The 21856-nt window shown below is 41.2% G+C and overlaps 1 protein-coding gene across 1 annotated transcript; it reads right to left on the bottom strand.

Annotated features, from left to right (window-relative positions):
* Positions 1–16148: 16148 nt before the first annotated feature.
* Positions 16149–20525, bottom strand: LOC142616518 (uncharacterized). Its single transcript, XM_075789355.1, has 6 exons — positions 20081–20525; positions 19573–19688; positions 19309–19491; positions 17480–17789; positions 17259–17314; positions 16149–16181 (listed from the first exon to the last, which is right to left on the bottom strand). Exons 1-6 carry the CDS (start codon positions 20523–20525, stop codon positions 16149–16151), a joined length of 1143 nt encoding a protein of 380 aa, XP_075645470.1.
* Positions 20526–21856: the final 1331 nt, after the last annotated feature.

Here is a 21856-nt window from a genome sequence, read left to right as displayed (position 1 = left end):
TGTCGGAACAAAAAGAAGAATTTGCCTACTGCATGACAATAGAAGAGGATGAGGGAAAGAATGGGGAAGGCGAATGGTATTCAAACATCCTACAATACCTCAAGGATGGAACATACCCGAAGTTTGCAGAAAAGAATGATCAATTAACCATCTAGAGGCTATTTATCAATTACATTATTTGTGGTGAAAGGCTTTACAGAAGATCATATGATAGAATTCATCTCCTTTGTGTAATCACCAAGGAAGTACAGCAAATAATTGAAGAGGTTTATGAGTCAAGTTATGGGCCATATATGAATGCACACATGCCGCCAAGGAAGATAATGAGACAAGGCTACTACTGGACTACTATGGAAGCCAATTGTGCAGCTCATGTTCAAAAGTGTCATCAATGTCAAGTCCATAGAGATCTGAAACACATGCCACCCATGCCACTACATACTATTACATCACCCTAGCTATTCTCTACATGGGGAATAGACATTATTTGAAAGATTCACCCAATAGCATCCAATGGCCATGAATTCATACTCGTAGCCATTGATTACTTTACTAAATGGGTAGAGGTTGCCTTATACAAGGTTCTGAATTCAAAGAAAGTTGCTCCTGTAGACCAATATCATCTGTAGATATGGGGTACCACATGAAATTATCTCTGACAATGTGTAACATTTCAAAGGAGAAACAGAGAAGCTACTACGACAGTTCAATATTCAACACCACAAGTCTTCACCTTACTGTCCTAAAACCAATGGAGCAGTTGAGGCTGCTAATAAAAATATAGGGCGAATCTTGAAGAAGAATACAAAGAACTACAAGGACTGACACCTGCAGTTACCCTATGCACTCTAAGAGTACAGAACATCAATTTGATTTTCCACAAGAGCCACTCTTTATTCATTGGTGTACGGGATGGAAGCAATACTTCCCATTGAGATGGGTGTTCATTCATTAAGGACAATATTGGAAAGTGAAATCCTTAAAACAGATTGGTTGCAAAGTAGATATAATCAGCTGTGCATGCTAGATGAGAAAAGACTTAAGGCCTTGTATCATATTCAGGGTTACCAAAGGAGGCTTAGGAAAGCTTTTGACAAGAAAGTGAGAACCAGAGATTTGAAGTTGGGAGATTTAGTGTTGAAGGAAATTTAAGCCCCAGTTCATGATGCAAACGAGAAGTTCAAACAAAATTTGGCAGGCTCATACATTATTAAACAGATATACTTTGGAGGAACAGTAAGACTGATGGATTTAGATGTGAACTCTTTCACTGAGCCAACCAACGTAGATCAACTGAAGAAGTACCACATCTAAGGTGGTAGTCTGAAAGTACCACGTCTGAAGTGGTTGCAAATTATGTTATTTTCTTTCCTAGGCTTGAGGAAAAAAAAAAAAAAAAAGCTCGCTAGGCTGAAAACCTGAAAGGGCAATCTCCACATAAGGAGAGTAAAAAAAAGAGAAAGTGAGAGAGTTTGCTAGGTTGAAAACCCGAAAGGGCAACCTAGGCAAAAATTAAGGCAAATAAAAATCAATGAACTACGTGATGACCTGGTCCTTCTACTAAGGGGTACATAGGCAACCATACATTAGTCTAGTCACAATTTCCCAAAACCACCATTTGCCCATTAACCAAAATTTTCAAAAATTCAACCATTTCATTAAACCATTTCATTACACAAAATCCAAGAACCAAAACCCTAAATCAAACCATATAATAAATAAAATAAAACAAAAAACCAAACCCCAAAAGCCTGCACCCTAAACAAAACCCTTAACCTGTAAACCTTGAATGATTCCTAAACATAAGAGTTTTTACATCAACTTCTAAATAAATATGTTCAAAGCCAAAAAAGAAAAAAAAAAAAAAAAAGATCACTTTGTCTTCAGTCTTTTCCCTTTTGATTGATCACTGATTTCTTCTGTGTTAGGTGTTTCGTCATTCTTGTCCCTTCTTTTGAATTCATAGTTGTCTTCATCGTGTCTTTCCCAGTTGTCTCTGAGAAACTGTTCTCTCATAGCAACCATCTCAACTTCCTTGTCAACAATTTTGTTTATCAACCAATTAGAGTATTCTATAGTCATCCTTTGAAAGTGAACCTTGATAAAAGATTGGTCCACTCTGTCAGCCATCTCCAATTCAACAGCATGTTCTTTACAGAAGTAGGATTTGTGTCCACAAGAGTGATAGGTCTTCTTCTTTTGCCACCAGGCATTCCTTGCTCATATTTGAATTGCCTCAAGAGTCTATCTCCCTTGTAGAAAGTTGCCCTCTACAACCTAATAAGGAAGATGTGATCTAATCCTGGAGACTGCAGTAGAGGGGGTGGGCACTTCCATCAATAACAGTTCCATTGGATTGAGGTACTGGATTTCTTGCCCCAATCACTTTCAGTTTGGCACTCAGTTCTAATTACAATCTTGCTAAGAAAATTGCTAGGCCCATAATTACCGGTTGTAGGCTTGGCAATCATATCCAGTCACTCCATCAGCCATATCTACAAAGTCAAAGGACTCCCTAAAAAGTTTTGAGATTCTCCACCATGAAATATAGCATCTAGTCCTTGAAGAGTTTCTACCAAGATCAAAGATATAGGGTTATCACCATCCTTAATTTGATTCACAACATTTATGGCTCGAGCATCCACAAAACCACTTCTTCTAGAGCAAAGCAAAAGTTTTCCCATGAAGCATAGGGCCAAGCCAAAGTTTTTCTGCATATTGTTGGTCATTCCATAGGTGCATTTGTTAATCAGCTTGAAAACAATTACACGAAGATTCACCATATGTCCTTCAATGATACTACTTGTAATGGAAGTAGGAAGACCGAGAGCATCAGACAAAGATTCCTTATGCCTGGGATCACAAGAAACCGCTACAGATTTTCTGCTTAGATCATAGCTTAGGATAGCTGAAAATTCTTCAATTGTTGGACATATTTCAGCATTTTTAAACCGGAACACTTGATCTTCGAGATCCTAGAATTTCACAGTAGTATAAAGAAAATCCCACTTGATGTTGACATTCCTCAGAGCCTTAATTTCTTCTAATTTGTAGGCTGTAAAATTAGTCTTGGTACTGAAATCAAAGCTACGAACCCATCTGTTGATATCATGAATTGTTGAATGAGAAAAGTTGTGATTGCTAGCCATGGATGACTTTTGCTTATGATTATTTTTTTTGCTAACCTTGATGCAGGGATTTATTGCAGGAGAAATCATCAATATTAGCTACATCAACTCCTAAGGCAGGTTTGAAATCGGTTTCAGAGAGTTTGTAACTTAGTAGGAGAGTGTTTCATGATCACAAACGAAGAAAATATTTTTCAAAAAAAGCAAAAATGTGAAACACACATTGGAAAAGCATAAGGAGTTAGCCCACCATGGCATGAGCGTCGTGGCGTGGCCAAATGCCATTCGGCACTCCTCATGCGTCAAGTGGCTCGCAGCCCCTCCATCGAACATCCATGCAATTTCATGTTCTCGAACATTTTTTTTAAGGATCAATAACGCTCAAAAGGAATTTTTTTTGGTCAAACAGGGGAATTCTGACGTGCCTAACTCCCTTATTTTCAAAAATCATCACTTACATCATTGTTTTCAAAAATTGACCAAATCAAGTTTTTAAGACTCATGAATTCATGTTCCAAACTAGGGGCATTCGCCCATGCCTCATTCATGTTTAAAAAAAGAGAGACCACCATCATCATCTTTTCAAAAAAAAAAATCATCTTTGAGATTTCAAAAAAAATCATGCATTCATTTTTAAACTAGAGGCATTTAGCTCCGCCTCATTCAAGCAAGTGCAGATTCCAATAGAGCTAATCAAGATAAGTTTAAAATGATACTACAAGACTTCATTAGGTGAATTCTAAACTTGTCTCATCTAAAGTTTCTACATGATCCAAGGTGATTCCTAGGATAAAGAATTTGATGATGCAAAGAGGATCAGAAGGCTGGATGCTTTGGACTTGAAAGGACCACTTGCTCTCTCTACGGCCTGAAGAAAAAAGAAAAGCGAATCAAAGGTGACCGGGGCTACCGGCCAAAAACCCTCCGATGGCAAAGTTAGTTTTTCTCTCTATATTTTTGGAGTTCCAACTTTTTGGGAGTCAAATCAACGTACCTTTGCCTTGTCTGAATCAGTCTTTATATAGTGTTCTCATAGACGGTTATCAAAATTGGAACCTCCCCTGGATTCAAGGAGGCGCAGGGATTAAACGTAACTTCCATAACCGTTTAGGAGTTATGCTTCTATTTCATAACGGATACCTGGCAGTTATGCGTGGGATAAGGAATTATCACATTATATTCGAAGATTTTCCTAAGTATGATACCCTCGTCCTGGAATTCCTTAGTTGAGTGTACTTTGGCACATGCGCAGGGGCTGTCTCGTCCAACAGACAAATTCCTTCAAGACGAGGTTGTCAGCACTCTGGACAAGCGCCTCATTCTCTGGTGGTGCTTATCTCGTCCAGAGCTCTTCTTCCTTGGACGAGGTAGCTGCAAGTAGGTTTCCGAAGGTGTTTATAATTCCAACCGGGTTACGGACGACCTGTATGGACGACTTGGAGATAGGCAAAATCAGTACCCTATCAGTTGCCCCCTGTTCAAGGGTCGTCCAAAGCTCTTCGGTTTTTGGACACGCTTCAACATATCATCCCACGTGTCTCAAGGTAGAGGGTGGGGCTCCAACGGCCCCAAATTGTGCCACGTGTCATCACTTATTTGGGTTAACCGTCGTGTCGATTTGAGTTTTTGAGGAAGTTGCCACGTGGTTCTTCCTGATTGAACATTTCGTTTCGGGTTTCACTTTTCAACGCCTATAAATAGTGGATTTCCTCCCATACCCTCTCCATTTTTCAAATTTCCTCGTTTGACATCTCTCGTCCATCGCCTCGTCTAGGAGTATTCTAGCGTCCCTAGTTTCCTTCGTCTAGAGCCAAGTATTTTCTCTACGCTCGTCTTTAGGCTTCCCTTACTTTTCCACAATGTCCGAAGTTTTTTCTTCGTCTAGCAATAGTGTTGACAGGGAGATAGACGAATATTGCAACACAACTAGCTATAGTGGTTCTAGTAGTGATAGCAGTAGTAGCGGTGGTAATACCATAGACGAGTATGTTTCTGGGGTTCCTGGGGTTCCCTTAGAAGTTTTCTAGGAAGAATTTAGGACGAGAGTGACATCTGGGTCTAGGGCTGGTCCCTCTAGTGCGCCCTCGTCCACTCAAAAGGACGAGGTTGAGACTGTATACAGCTGTGCTGTAGGGGTTCCAGCCAAGACAGACGAGAGAAAATTAGTGTCCCTTAGAAGCTGGTACCAAATTCCAGACGAGCTAAATCCTAGATTGGCCGTCCGTGATGAGTGGTGTTGCCAACCTCACTTTGGCATCGGGGTTTATGAAGCGTATCTTCTAGGGGGTCTTAGGCTGCCTCTCAACGCTTTTGCTAGGGAGTTGCCTACTAGATTAGGTTTAGGTTTGTGTCAGCTAAATCCTAATGCATGGAGATTAGTTGTTTCTATGCAAATTTTATGGAGAGAGGTTTTTGAAGGGGATTGTCCTCTTACCGTGGACGAATTCCTTTTTTGCTATAAACCCTCTGAAATTAGTCAATCTCGTGGCTTCTATCAGTTTACGGCCAGGAGAAAAGATTGTAGGATTATAAAATCTTTGATTACCTCAGATAGGAGTTGGAAGACGGAGTTCTTCTTCGTCTCCGGTTTTTGGGCAGGACGCCCTATTGAGTTGAGCAGGGATTCGTTTCCCCCATATACAGGAGAGTTAGGGAACCTTCGTCCGGAAGGTATGCTTACCACTACCGTAACATTACCTTTATTACATATCTTTCTATGTTAAACTCCTTGTCTTTATTGCAGGTGTTGGAAGGCCATCGTTGAACAAGTTTTATCTGGGACGCGTTCAGAAGGCTCGTCTTCACCTAGAGAGGGACTTCCATTCTTTGGTCACCCTTCAACGTCTTGCGACTTGGGGACTTGGCCCAGAGCCCTCTCCAGAAGCCTTAGCCCACGAGATTACAGTTCGTCGACGTAAGTTCTCGTCTTGCATTTTCCCTTTTTTTTTTTTTAATCATGTCGTCTTAGACACATTTGTTGATTTATTCATCTATATTTATTTATTTTATTTTATTTTATTTTTTATTTTAGGGATGGCTACCTGAAGGAGAACAAAGGCAAGGGAGTCACGGACGAGCATACTAGGCAGGACGCCGAGACTAGGGCTCGTCCTGCTACTGGCGACAAGAGGAGCTTGTCAAAGGCCATTAATCTTGAAAACCTTCCCAGCCGGAGAGCGAAGCATAGGAGGTTGTCCAAGCCTGGGGTCGTCTCTCCTGCTGTCCCTGTTCCTCCTCCTCAATCGCCGTCCGACCAGATCCTCGACGTGGAGTCGTCTGAGCCTATTCACCCTCCTCCGTCCAAGACTAGTGTTCCTACCTCGTCCCAGCCTCCTGTTGACATTGCGCCTGGGAGAGGTTTCAAAAAGTAGTGTCTGACGAGGACGTGGCTGCATGCTATAACATGTCCTTGAAAGATTTTGAACACTCAGGTGTCCATGATCTTTTCAAGGTAATTGATATGAACTTATTCTCGTCATTATTTTTTTTTTTTTTTTTTTTACGCTTGTTTACTTTGTTTAATACGAAAATTCTTAATCGCTTGTGCAGGCCATGTCCAAGTTCATAGCTGCGTCCAGGCAGGCTACAGAGCTGGACAGGACGAGGCTGTTATTGGAGAGGAGGATCCAAGAAGTCAGGGACGATTGCAAGGGCTGGGCTGAGACGGCGGCTAAGGCTAAGGACGAGGCCAAGGGTTTGCTGAACCTCGTCGAGGTACTAAAGGCTGACATAGTGGAAAAATATTCTCGTCTTGACCACTTTCAGAGGAAGATCGACGAGCTAAGCAACTCTCTTGTGAGGGCTAAGGACGATGCTGTGGAGGAATTCAAGGCCTCGAAGCAATTAACTGACCTTCTGGACGCCAACTATGCGGCTGGATTTGAAGACTTTCGCATGGAGGCGAAAGAAAAGTTTCCAGAAGTTGATTTCAGCCCTATCGTCCTTCAATTAGGGGGTGCTGCTAGTTCTTTTCTTTAGACTAGCTCTGAAGATGTCAATATTGAAGACGATGCCTCAACCAAGCCTGCCCAAGACGACCCTGATGCCTGATGCCTTTGTTATCTGAAGATTTTATCATTTTCTTTGTTCAAGTGTTTTCTTTTCTTCTTTGTTTCTTTTCTTTCTTTTAAAATGTATAAGAGTACACTTACCTCGTCTAGAGTACTTTCGACGAGTTTATGAACAATTTCCTTTCAAGGCTTATTTCTTAAGGGTTTTTGGACGGTGGTCGTCTACCCTTTAATGCCTAATGAATGTTTATTTTCACTTATCATTGTTGTTCCATGGACGAGTTTACGTATTTTTATTTTTTATTCAATTGCCTTTTAAGCAATGTTCCAAAGTGTTGAATGATCGTTTACACGATTCCCTTATGGATGACTCGCTTAGGACGATGATGATCATTTTGCTTGCCCTTTAGGCAATTATTACTCGTATTTTCGCAAGGAGTTCACAACGTCTTGACTATATGCTCGTCTTTGGAATGCCACGCCTTAATGCCTACTTTCTTTCTTAGACAAGTGGGCCTCGGCTCTTTTTTTTTTTTTATTCATTTAAAGGAAATCTTGGACGAGCATGCCTTAGCATTTTTCTCTTTGCTTTATCCTCTTTTAAAGGAAAGCTTGGACGAGCATGCCTTAGCATTTTTCTCTTTGCTTTATCCTCATTTAAAGGAAAACTTGGACGAGTTTGCCTTCGTCCAAAGATTTTATTCGTCTTAGGCTTTTGCCTCGTCCGTGGGCATTATTATGGAAACTGGATTTATGATTCAAATACATAAGAAGTTCAAACCATATTATTACATGAACATTGTTCACAAACGCGGCACATGCTTATAAGCTAGTGCCTTATTAAGATACTTAAGTACATAGCCTTGTCTTTCATAATCTGGTCTGTAAGTAGTGCAAAAGTTTAAGAACTAATGCACTTTTATTCATAACACACCATAATAGTAGTAAAAGCAACAGTAAATATAAGCAAACACGCAAATCATAGCTGTAATTTTGCCACTGACTTCCCTCGTCCCTGCTCATCACTGATAGTACCTCCTCAGATGTTCCACGTTCCAGGGATGCTCTAACTTCCGCCTGTCCAGGGCTTCCAGGTAGTAGGACCCCTGCCTCTTGCAGTTGATTACCCTGTAGGGTCCTTCCCAATTGGTCCCAGTTTTCCATGAGCTGGGTTCCTGGTCACCAAGGAGACCCTTTTGAGGACAAGGTCCCCCACACCGAACCGCCTGGGTTTTACCATGGCATCATGCTGTTTGGCCATAAGATTTTTGTACCTTACCGTCCTTTGCTCCACATCCATTCTTACCTCGTCAATAAGATCGAGGTTAAGGCGAAGTTGTTCCCCATTGTCTTTCTCCTGGTACTCCATCACTCAGTGACTTGCCATATGAACCTCCGCTGGTATGACAGCTTCACTCCCATAGGCTAGTTTAAAAGGGATATCTCCTGTCGGAGTTCGTGCGGTCGTCCTATAGGCCCAAAGAACACTTGGTAGCTCGTCTGGCCATATCCCTTTTGCCCTCTCGAGCCAAGTCTTGATGATTTTCAGCAGGGATCGGTTCGCTACTTCTGCTTGTCCATTTTCCTGTGGATGGGAGGGTGAAGAATAGTGATTCTTGATCCCAAAATGATTGCAAAAGTCCCTGAAGGGTGCATTGTCAAATTGACGTCCGTTGTCAGATACTAATACCCTGGGTACTCCGAACCTACATAGTATATTCTTCCATACAAAATGTTTCACGTTCTGCTGAGTGATTGCTGCAAGAGGCTCGGCTTCTACCCACTTGGTAAAGTAATCGATTCCTATCACCAAAAACTTCATCTGCCGGATTCCCATGGGGAAAGGGCCTAGGATATCCAGTCCCCATTGTGCGAAGGGCCATGAGGCCATCATTGGGGTCTGGTACTCTGACGGCTGTCTAGGCACATTGCTATAACGTTGGCATTGGTCACATACCTTGACATAGGCTTTAGCATCTGCCTGCATTGTAGGCCAATAGTAGCCGGCACAGACGATCTTATGGACTAGCGACCTTGCTCCTGAATGATTTCCATACGATCCTTCATGAACTTCCCTTAGAACATAGTTTAACTCATCAGGAGCCAAGCACCTTAAGTAAGGTTTGGAAAAACCTCGCTTGTACAACACTTCATTTATGAGGATGTACTTGGCTGACCTGACCCTTAACTTTCTCGCTTCATCCTTGTCTTCTGGAAGCCTTCCATCTCTGAGATAAATCATGATCGGACTCATCCAATTTTCTCCTCCTCTTATGTGCTGTATGTTAGGGATATCTATGCTCGGCATATATTGGATGTTGTCGCACTCGTCTGTGACCCCTGCCGAAGCGGCTTTTGCCAAGGCATCTGCTTCCGCATTTTCCTCCCTACGAAGTTGAACAAAACTTACGGCTGAAAATTTTCGTGCAAGGCGTTTCACTTTGTTGAGGTATTTCTTCATTCGATCTTCCTTAGTATCGCACATCCCATTTGCTTGGCTAATGACCAGTTGAGAATCTCCTTTGATTGTTAATGATTCTGCCCCTAAGGACTTGGCTAATTCCAATCCCTTGAGTAGAGCTTCGTACTCGGCCTCGTTGTTGGTAGTTTGATACTACAGACGGGCCGCATACTCTAGCCTGTCACCCTCAGGGGACTTCAGTACAATTCTGATTCCTCCTGCATACAGTGTGGATGATCCGTCTACATTAATCACCCATATTTCACTTCCTTCGTCCTTGTCCAGGTCGTTCTGGCTGGGGGTGAATTCTGCGTGAAATCTACCAACGCCTGCACCTTTATCATACTCCTTGGGAGGTATCTGACATCGAATTCACTGAGCTCAACGGCCCACTGTACTAGCCGTCCAGCGGCTTCCAACTTGGTCATTGCCTTTTTTATGGGATGGTCTGTTAGGACGTTGATGACGTGTGCCTGGAAATAATGTCTCAGCTTCCTGGAAGCCGTGATTAATGCGAAGGCTAGTTTCTCCATCATCGGGTATCGTCCTTCTGCCCCTTCATCGCGTGGCTTGTGTAATAGACAGGTTTCTGGACTCTCCCATCTTCTCTGACCAACACTGAGCTTACTGCGTGCGGGGACACTGCCAAATACAAATACAACTCTTCTCCAGGCACAGATGGACTCAACAGTGGTGCTATCATGAGATACGTCTTCAAATCTTGGAAGGCCTTTTGACACTCGTTCGTCCATTCAAATGCCTTCCTCAGAACTTTAAAGAAAGGCAAACACTTATCAGTAGCTTTAGAGACAAACCTGTTGAGGGCGGCGACCCGTCTAATAAGAGACTGGATTTCCTTGATATTTTTCGGTGGCTCCATGTTCAGTATTACCTGGATCTTATCTGGATTCGCCTCAATTCCCCTGTGCGACACCATAAACCCTAAGAATTTCCCCGATGAAACTCCAAAAGCACACTTGCTTGGATTTAATTTCATGTTGTACCGCCGCAACGTATCAAAAGTCTCTTGAAGGTCGTCCAGATGTCTACCCTCGTCCTGGCTCTTCACCAGTATGTCGTCTACATAAACCTCCACATTTCGCCCGATTTGAGGACGGAACATATGGTTAACCAGTCTTTGGTAGTCGCCCCTGCGTTCTTCAAACCGAAGGGCATTACCTTGTAGCAATACAACCCTTGGCTCGTGCTGAATGAGGTCTTCTCCTGATCCGCTTCATCCATCTGTATCTGGTTATAACCTGAGAAAGCGTCCATGAAGCTAAGTATCTTGTGACCTATCGTTGAGTCCACTAACTGGTCAATGCGTGGCAATGGGTAGCTATCCTTGGGGCAAGCTTTGTTTAGATCAGTGAAGTCCACGTACATTCGCCACTTGCCACTAGCTTTCTTGACCATGACCACGTTCGCCAACCAATCTGGGTAATGAACTTCTCGGATGAACTTCACGGCGACCAACTTCTGCACCTCTTCCTTAATGGCATTGTCTCGCTCGGGAGCGAAAACTCTTTTCTTCTGACGCACTGGTTTCAAATAGGGACATATGCTCAGGCTATGGGTAATGACACTCGGATCAATGCCAGGCATGTCCCCATGACTCCATGCAAAGACATCGAGGTTTTTCTTCAAAAACTGGACCAAAGCGCGCTTTACCCCCTCTTCCATGCTCGCCCCAACTCTAGTACACTTCTCAGGCTGGTTATCGTCCAAAGGGATGTCCTCTAGTACTTCAGTGGGTTCCGCCGCGATTCTTCGCCCGTCTATACTCATTGCCTGCATGTGCTCGTCCATTGCCAGCATAGCTAAATAGCATTCTCTGGCAGCCAACTGATCTCCTTGTACGTGGCCTACCCCGTGCTCAGTTGGAAATTTGATGGACAGGTGGTAAGTAGAGGTTACCGCCTTCTAGCTATTCAAAGTTGGTCTCCCAATAATTGCATTATATGACGACGCACAATCGACAACAAGAAAATTTACCTCCTTGGTTATCTGCTGTGGATATGTTCCAACGACCACCGGTAATGTGATGGTGCCCACCGGTTGCACCTTCATTCCTCCGAATCCTACCAACGGTGAGTTCACTGGTCGAAGCTGATCTCGTCCTAGCCTCATTTGTTGGAATGCGGGGTAGTAGAGGATGTCCGCAGAGCTGACATTGTCTATCAACACCCTTCTGGTCATGTAGTCAGAGATGAGTAGGGTGATGACTATCGCGTCATCATGTGGGTGATGAAGTCGTCCTGCTTCCTCATTCGTGAACGTAACGGCCTACTGGTCTACTTCCCTCGTCCTAGAAGGTTGTCCAAACAGCTGGATGTTCTGCACCACCTTCAGATATGTCTTCCTTGACTTGGATGACTGCGCCGTCGAGTTTCTTCCTATAATTAGCCTTATTTCTCCTAGTGGGGGACGTGATGATTCTTCCACCTTAGCTTTCATTTTCTCATCTCTTTGGTCTCGTCCAAGGAAGTTCCTCAGTTTTCCTAGTCTAATGAGATTTTCTATCTGCTGCTTCAAGTCAAAGCACTCGTCCGTGTCATGCCCGTGGTCTCTGTGAAAGCGACAGTCCTTACTCCTATTACGCTTGTTGGGGTCTCCTTTCATTTTATCCGGCCACTTCAAGGACAGATCGTCCTTGATCTGCATAAGAACCTGCTCTAATGGCATAGTCAGGGGGGTGTACTGCTGATTCCTCGTGGAGGAACTCGCCTTTTAATATCCTTATCTTTCCTCTCGTCTACCCGAACTTTCTTTGGGCGAGGTCCCTGATCCGGATAACGATGGTGACCCACTTCCGAGCGTTCTGCCCTTTTTCTTTTCTTGGCTATGATAGCGTCTTCAGCATTCATAAAATTCTGGGCCGAATGGACGAGCTCGGCCATAGTCTGTGGTTCCTGCTCGTAGAGCTTATGAATGAACAAGTTAGAATTGACCCCATTGTGGAAAGCGGCCAGTAATAACTTGTCATCCATCTCGTCCACCGTCAAGGCTTCTCTGTTAAACCGGGTGATAAAAGATCGCAAACTCTCATTTTCCCTTTGCTCTATAGTCAGTAGACTAGAGGAGGAACGTTTGTGATGCTATCCTCCAATGAAATTGTTGACAAACAGCTTACTCAACTCTTCAAATGATCCCACCGAGTTTGGGAGAATCTTACTAAACCACACTTGCGCTGGTCCCTTGAGTGTGGTGGGAAAAGCTCTACACATGATCTCGTTCGGGACCCCCTGCAGGTGCATGGTCGTCTTGAAAGTTGCAATGTGATCGCAAGGGTCGCGATTTCCATTGTACGAGTCTAAAGAAGGCATTTTGAATTTCGGGGGTAGAGGATGACTGTTGATGGAAGCTGTGAAAGGGGAGTCCGTTCGGTGGACCATATCGTCTACTGAGTTTGCCTTCCTCATATTCTCCCTCATCTCATCCATGGCCTTCCTCATCTGGTCCATCTCTCTCTCCAAGTGCGGCATCCTTCTTGAAGTGATACCCCTTGTCTGATTCTCGGACTCGACATTTTCCCCTCCTTCTTCCTGACTCGGGACCCGTCCCTCCATGTGCCCTTCTTGGCGCTGCCTCTTGAGGTTAATATCCCTATTCAACTCCTGGTTCTGACGTGTCAGTTCTGCCATAGCGGCAGCCATGGATTGTATGTGTTGAATAGAAGGCGGTTGCATTACAGGTGCTGATCTGCGATCGCGAAGGGGATTACTAGATGCATCCCTACTCTCCTGGTGGCCTGGGCTGGTAGCCCTTGATCTTGTTTGAACCATTCAGCCTTTTGTCTGGGATAGAGTAACCTTCGACAACAAAAACACGATTGAACCAAAAAGGACAGTGGTTAGTGTTTGTATGCTCTGCTCTTGTTAGTCTTATGCTTCCCACAGATGGCGCCAACTGATGATGCAAAGAAGATCAGTAGGCTGGATGCTTCGGACTTGAAAGGACCACTTGCTCTCTCTACGGTCTGAAGAAAAAAGAAAAGCAAATCAAAGGTGACGGGGGCTGCCGGCCAAAAACCCTCCAATGGCAAAATTAGTTTTTCTCTCTATATTTTTGGAGTTCCAACTTTTTGGGAGTCAAATCAACGTACCTTTGCCTTGTCTGAATCAGTCTTTATATAGTGTTCTCATAGACGGTTATCAAAATTGGAACCTCCCCTGGATTCAAAGAGGCGCAGGGATTAAACGTAACTTCCATAACAGTTTAGGAGTTAGGCTTCTATTTCACAACGGATACCTGGCAGTTATGCGTGGGATAAGGAATTATCACATTATATTCGGAGATTTTCCTAAGTATGATACCCTCGTCCTGGAATTCCTTAGTTGAGTGTACTTTGGCACATGCGCAGGGGCTGTCTCGTCCAACAGACAAATTCCTTCAAGACGAGGTTGTCAGCACTCTGGACAAGCGCCTCATTCTCTGGTGGTGCTTATCTCGTCCAGAGCTCTTCTTCCTTGGACAAGGTAGCTGCAGGTAGGTTTCTGAGGGTGTTTACAATTCCAGCCTACAGACGACCTGTATGGACGACTTGGAGATAGGCAAAATCAGTACCCTATCACATGCAATAACATTTTTCCAAGCAAAGAAATTAAAGAAAAACCTACCTTGGTGTCTACATGACAATATGGAGAATGAGTCCTAAGGTCTTGAAGAAGCCCTTCCTCATCATGCCAATCAAATGTTGGATCATATTTCTTACCATGAAAAGAGGATCCATTGGAAGAAGAAGCCATGTTGATGCAAATTAAAATTGGTTTAAAAGAAGGGTTTCACCAAAAATGGGTGTGCAGTGAAAATGTTCAAGAACACAAGGATCTAAAGAAATATTGAGAGAGATGGATGAGGGAAGGTTGAGAAGCTTAGAAAAGTGTTTTTTTTTTTTTTATAGAAGAAATGGCGAGATGGAAAAGAAAAATCAAGTGGAAGAAGAAGGTGAATAAAGTTAATGGTGGAAGAAAAGATGGGGGAGGAAGAAAAAGAGTGAGACAAGGAAAGGTGGGGGGGACCAAAAATTCGGCCCCCACACTTAAATTCAACTGAGTTGCTGAGTCAACTCCAAAAAAAAAAGTTTTCTTTCTCTTTCCTTTTTATTTCATTTCCTCACTCAAAAAAAAAAAAAACAATTTACATAAAAAAAAAAAAAGAAGAAGAGAAAAATCAAAAATCAAATTTTCAAAAAATAAAAGAATGGATGAAAAATTTTGAAATGGATTAAAGAAGAAACTTCAAATTCAAATTCAAATTTTCAAGTTTCAAGTTTCTTTCAAACCCCAAATTTTCAATTTAGAATTTGCATTCCCAAGTTAAAAAACTCCACATTCTCAATGCCCAATTTTTAAATCCAAACCTTCAGTTTTAAAATTTTCAAGAAAAAAAAATTCAAACCTCAGATTTCATGATTAAAATTTCAAGCTTTAATTTTCAAAATCCCAAGTTTCAATTTTTCAAAATTTCAAGTTTCAAATCTTTCAAAATCTCAAGTTTCAAAGCCCAAGCCTTAAGTTTCAAAATCTCAAGTTCAATTTTTCAAATCTCAGAGTTTCAAGTTTCAAAATTTTAAATTTCAATTTCAAAACTTCCAAGCTTCAAAAATCAAATGTTTCTCAAAAATAAAATCTTTTGTCAATTAAACTTTTCTTGATAATGTTCAAATCAAGAAGGGGGTGAATGAAGATCACACATCTCAAAAAGCAAAGGACAACAAAACACTCATCAATTAGAGACTGATTCCAAATTTTTACTTTTACAGGCAACAACTTGGTTTCGAGGGTGAAAAGCCTTTGATTACCTCAATCAAGATCAGATTCATTGGTCGCAAGAACCTACATATCCAAGATCAAGATTGTGGTTGCAGACATCACCTCAATCAAGATTAGATTCATTGGTCGTAGGAACCTACGTATCCAAGATCAATATCATGGTTGTAGACATTACCTCAGTCAAGATCAGATTCATTGGTCGTAGGAACCTACGTATCCAAGATCAATATCGTGGTCGCAGACATTACCTCAGTCAAGATTAGATTCATTGGTCGTAGAGCAAACATCACTTCAATCAAGATCAGATTTATTAGTCACAGGAACCTACGTATCCAAGATCAATATAGTGGTCATAGACATCACTTCAGTCAAGATCAGATTTATTGGTTGCAGGAACCTACGTATCCAAGATCAATATCGTGGTCATAGACATCACTTTAGTCAAGATCAAATTTATACCTCAATCAAGATCAGATTCATTGGTTGCAAGAACCTACATATCCAAGATCAAGATCGTGGTCGCAAACATCACTTTAGTCAAGATCAGATTTATTGGTCGCAAGAACCTACGTATCCAAGATCAATATCGTGGTCGCAGACATCACTTTAGTCAAGATCAGATTTATACCTCAGTCAAGATCAGATTCATTGGTTACAGGAACCTACGTATCAAAGATCAAGATCGTGGTCGCAAACATCACTTCAGTCAAGATTAGATTTATTGGTCGCAGGAACCTACGTATCCAAGATCAATATCGTGGTCACAAACATCACCTCAGTCAAGATCAGATTCTTTGGTCACAGGGACCTACGTATACAAGATCAAGATCATGGTCGCAGACACTACTTTCGTCAAGATCAAGTCCTTTGGTTGTAAACACTACCTTTGTCAAGATCAAGTCCTTGGTCACAGACAACTCCATTATCAAAGATCACAATGAAAAAGTCTCTTAGTCACCTTAATTATCAAGAATCATTTCAAAGTTCATCAGTTATCAGCTGGGTCAAGTATTCTCATTTTTGTCAAAAGGAAAGGCACTAGTTCTATGCTACTAAGTTTTAGGTTCGAGGGCTAGGTAATCTTTGAAAATTCAACATCAATTAAATCATGGTTGACAAAATCAGTGTCTTTGTTTTACATTGAAATTCGCTTTCCAAGCTTTGTCAATGAGGGGCATTTTGTAGACACTCGATTTTGCACCCATAATTTAATTAAGGAAGATTGCTAGAATGATCATCCATGTACCCAAAAAGGGAGTCCAAAAAGCACCTAAGCACCGAAGTACATTTGGTGCCCAAAAGTACCGAATGGCACCCTTAAGGGCTAAGGCCCAACTCCCTTGGGGTGACGATAAGGCACATCCTTTTCGATCTTTTCGCAAAAGGACGCGTCCCGATTCGTATTCTAATTGTTTGAGCTATTTTTTAGAGTTTTCTAGCCTCTATAAATAGAGACTCTATCTCATAATTCAGCACATTCTTTTATGCTCTTAGGAGGCATTACTCTCACTCTCAAATTGCTGATATTTCTGATCTCCTCTCTGATATTTTCTGTTGAGGTTAGGGTTTTTAGGTTTCAAAGATAATTGCATAAGTAGATCTAAGCCTTGTCTTTATTTTTATTTTTATTTTGGGTAGAATATAACTAGGACAAAAAGCCATGTAATTATATTGGTAGATTATAACTAGAACCCAAAGTCATGTAATTTTCAAATTTTCAATTATGTATTTTTTTTGTCAATCAATGAGATGAAACGATTCAGCCATGTAAAGTTTTTATTTTTTTTTTTTTTTGTATAAAAAATAAGTGGTGACTCCACATTACTTACCCAAAAAGAGAGGTGCCCTAAAAAGCACTCAAAAATTTCTCTTTTTTGAGAGGCACCCAATTTTGGCGGTCTCTCACAACAGGCAAGCTGAATATTATGACTAATTCAAATACTGCATATCATGAACATAAGCAATTAATACAAAATAAACTTTGTCCTTATTATGTTGTGGTGATCAAGATTAGAAGAAACTCCTAACAAGTATAGCTTTATGCCTACTCAAATTTAATTTTCAACCAATTGTGTTATACAGAACAGGTCATTCAAAGTGACTTACCTCTTAGAAAAGCCTTAACCTCTTCAACTTTAACAATCTTCCATTTTTGCGGATTACTGTCTGACATAGAAATGTTGTGGATGACAATGAGAGGAGGCCAGAGTACCAAATCCTCTTGCTGAGCCAAGGCTTCTGCATTTGGCAAGACCTCAAGAGACCATGTTATTGGGTCATGTGGGACAATAGTATTCCATCCTAACAAAACACATATTGCTTTGTGAAGACCCAAGTGCTGTGATCTTCGCCCAACCTTGTGAGACATGAAGGCATGTGTTACCAAGCGTTGAGTATCATGAACTCCTTTGAATGGCTGAAAAATGTGCATTGTTAATTATAACAGTTTCTAGAGAAACATGATTGACCAAATTAACTTCTGCCAATTAGTGGTATCCCATCTAATAATAGTAAAATACTACTCTAGTGTATCATTCAAACTACCTACTCTCCATAGATTTCCAAAAATTATTATGTGCTTAAGAATATCATAGAAAATAAACAATGCCACATGTTAAACAATGAGTCCATTAATTAAATACCTTGGGCATGTGTACATTAGATCGAAGGTGGTTCTTGGATCCCCATTCCAATCCATCACTGAGTCCTCCTACTGAGGGTGAATATAAGATGAGGTGGTGTTTGGGGTTGAATGGGGATTTTGATATAAAATCCTTTTATGGTGCATTGAGTGGATCTAGCTCTATTAATTTTCCTTGGAAGAGTATTTGGGGTGCGAAGGCTCCATATCATGTGTCTTTTTTTGTTTGGAAAGTTGCCTGGGGGAAGGTTCTCACAATGGACCACTTGAGGAAAAGATGCTTTACTATTATGGATTGGTGTTGCCTTTGTAGATGTAATTGGGAGAAAGTGGATCATCAACTCCTACATTGTGGTGAGGTATCTCGATTATGGAGCTTTGCCCTTAGATCTTTTGGTGTTTCTTGGTTTCTACCTGTGAGGGTTATCGACTTACTAGCCAATTGGACAAATTGTTTGGGGAAGCATTCTTCACATGTTTGGAATTTGGTACCACATTGTGTGATGTGGATTATTTGGAGGGAGAGAAATAATCACATATTTGAAGATTCGGTGCTTTTTAAGGATAAGCTCTTAGCTTTGTTTGCAACCATGTTTTTGGTTTGATTGGTCTCGTGCGTGGAGATTTACTTCTTCAAAATCCATTCTGCTTTTTTTAGATTCAATTTCTTCTTGTACATTTTTTTTTTTTTGATAAGTAAGAATGATATATATATGAAAGGCTACTCTATGCAAGAAAAGCACAGAGCAAACCAAAAAATTACAAGAAGGAAAAAAGAAAATAGAGAAAATATATAAAAGAAAACCAAACAACAGATTAATTACAAAAGAGAAAGAGAGCTAAGAAAAGAAGGGAGAGAATCACTAGTTGTGAGTCCTCAAGCCCGAGACCAATTAAAAAGAGTTCTACTAAAAGAAGCAAGCATCTGATTACCGGAACTATCCAAATTCTCAAAAGTTCTTTGATTCCATTCCTTCCAAAGACACCACAGTATGCACAACAAAACTAAATTCCATATCTGAGATGATTGCTTCCCCAACCAATTCCACTAGCCAAAAAGCAAATTTGGAATCGATCTAGGTATGACCCACGACACTCCAAAAGTTATAAAAACAAAGCACCATTACTGATAAGCTATCTCGCAATGAAGAAGTAAGTGGCCCACCGTCTCCCCACAATATCAACACATAATGCACTAGTCCACAAAATCCAAGCCTCTCAATCTTAGGTTATCACCAATTAGGATCTTATTCCAAGGTACACACCAAACAAAGAAAGAAACACGTCTAGGGACCATAACTCTCCATATACCTTTCCAAGGAAAGACAACTGAGGGAGAATCCCGCAAATTGTTATAATATGACCGGATGTCAAAATCCCCATTAGGCTTCAACTTCCATCTCAATGGGTCTCCAACATCCATTGAAAGAATATTGGCTCTGAAGATATGAAGAAAATTCAGCCATTCATCCATCTCCTAATCATTAAATTCCCGAATAAAACAAACATCCAAAATTCTTCTATCCTCCACCCCTTGCCATGATAAAGAAGCTTTTACAGAGGCCTCCCTGTCAATAGCAATACCATACAGCCTAAGGAAAGCCACTTGGAAAGGTTGATCTCCATACCACCCATCCTGCCAAAATCTCACTCTATTCCCTAACCCAATCCAACCTAACAACAAACTGAGCATTTTTGTTAAAATCCTCCCAGCCCATACGAATACCTCTCTACAAACCACACCCATAAACTCCCCTACCTAACTTAGATGTCCATCCCCCCCCACTCTTCCCCAAACTTCAAAGCTACCACCTTTCTCCACAGCCAATTCTCCTCCTTCCTAAACCGCCACAACCATTTCCCCAATAATACCTTATTGAAAGTAGTAAGTTTCCTTATACCTAAACCACCGTTGGCTATGGGCGCACAAACTTTATCACATCCTACCATATGAGTCTTGCTATCACTCCATAGAAAATCCCTTTGCAATTTTTCAATTCTATTAACCACATTAGTAGGAATGGTGAATAGTAATAAAAAATAGGTAGGAAGACTAGATAACTTACTCTTAAGTAACGTCAATCTATGCCCCTTAAACAAATACAACTTCTTCCACCCGGCCAACTTGCACTCAATTTTTTCCAAGATAGGATTCCAAATTGAAGGAGAGTTATGTGAAGCCCCCAATGGCATGCCAAGATAAGACATGTGTAAAGTTCCAACTAAACAACCCAAAATTTCAGCTAAGGTGTGCACATCATCTACCTCCCCTATTGGAACCATTTCACTCTTCTGTACATTAACCTTCAAACCTATCACAGCCTGAAAACAAAGTAACAACAGCCAAATGCGAAAAATTTGCTCCACATCTGCATTACAAAAAAGAATAGTATCATCTGCAAACAATAGATGTGAAACACATTCCCTACCACCCCTCTTACCCTCAGCTTTAAAACCACGGATTAAGCCAACTCCCTCCACTCTTCTCAACATCCTATTGAAAACCTCCATCATAATCAAAAACAACATAGGAGATAGCGGATCCCCTTATCTTAAGCCTCTTGAGCTACCAAAAAAATCAGCTAGAGACACATTAATCAAGACAAAGAACCGAACTATGGATTTACAAATACGAATCCACTTGCACCACTTCCCCCTAAAGCCCATCCTATTCAAAAAATCTAAAAGAGCCTCCCAATTCACATGATCGTTGGCTTTCTCAACATCAAGTTTACATATGACCGCAAGAACCTGACTCTTCACTCGGCTATTAACACATTTATTTGCAATAAGAACCGAATCAAGGATTTGTCTCTACCCATAAAGCTATTATGAGTTTCAAAGATCAACTAATCTAAAACCATTCTTATACGATTTGCCAAAACCTTAGCCAAAATTGTATACACACTCCCCACCAAGCTAATAGGCCAGAAATCTCTAATATTAGAGGCATCATTCTTTTTTGGAATTAAATAAATGAAAGTAGCATTAAGAGATTTTTCAAACTTACAATATTTAAAAAAAACTCATCAAAGACCGCTAAGACATCTTTTTCCACTACTCTCCAACAATGATGATAAAAAGTCATATTAAACCCATCCGGACCTGGAGCTTTGTCCCCTTCCAAGTCTCTTACAACTTGAAAAATCTCCTCTCTCTCAAACTTTCTTTCAAGCCAAACCTTCTCCATATCACTAATACAATCAAACTCCAAGCCTTCCACAAAAGGCCTCCACCCCTCAAACTCCTTATACAGGTTTTTATAAAACTGTACTACCTGAGCAGTTTCCTCGAATTCCTCCTCAAAAACCACCCCATCCACCTCCTAAATCCTCAAATTATTATGCCTTCTATGGGAGTTTGTCATCTTGTATAAGAACTTGGTGTTGTTATCCCCTTCCTTAATACATAACATCCTAGATTTTTGTCTCCAAGAAATTTCTTCCAAAGAAAGAAGATGCTCCACCTTGGAGCTCAAATCTACCCATAACATTTCTCCTCATTAGTGAGTCCAAGGTCCTCTTCCTTAGCATCTAAAATCTTCAACTCCTCCAACAATTGTTTCTTTTGACGATCTACATTACCAAACTCTCAACGATTCCATTGAATAATGTCCTCCTTCAATGCCTTTAGTTTCTTGGCAAGCACAAAACTAGGTGTACCTACAAATGAATGCCAATTCCACCAGGATTGAACTCTATCCACAAACCCATCTATCTTCAACCATATGTTTTCAAACCTAAAAGGACTCTTCCCTCTCGCCATTCCCCCCACCTCCAAAAGAATTGGATTGTGATCTGAAATGGGACAATTGTAACTAAAAAGCTACATCTACACGCTTA

This window comes from Castanea sativa, chromosome 11 (genome assembly GCF_040712315.1).
Source record: "Castanea sativa cultivar Marrone di Chiusa Pesio chromosome 11, ASM4071231v1".
Lineage (NCBI taxonomy): Eukaryota > Viridiplantae > Streptophyta > Magnoliopsida > Fagales > Fagaceae > Castanea > Castanea sativa.
Note: the sequence above shows the minus strand (reverse complement) of the source record. Positions and strands in the feature narration are given on the sequence as shown.

Bases quoted from the DNA above. Each gene is read 5' to 3' on its own strand.
- LOC142616518 (XM_075789355.1), bottom strand. From the start codon at position 20,525: ATGGAGGTTTTCAATAGGATGTTGAGAAGAGTGGAGGGAGTTGGCTTA. The intron at 19,689-20,080 runs GTAAGTTATCTA...GTTTGTTGTTAG, and splicing joins TAGATTGACGTTACTTAAGA to GTTGGATTGGGTTAGGGAAT. The intron at 19,492-19,572 runs GTAAAAGCTTCT...TTTAATGATTAG, and splicing joins CTATTGACAGGGAGGCCTCT to GAGATGGATGAATGGCTGAA.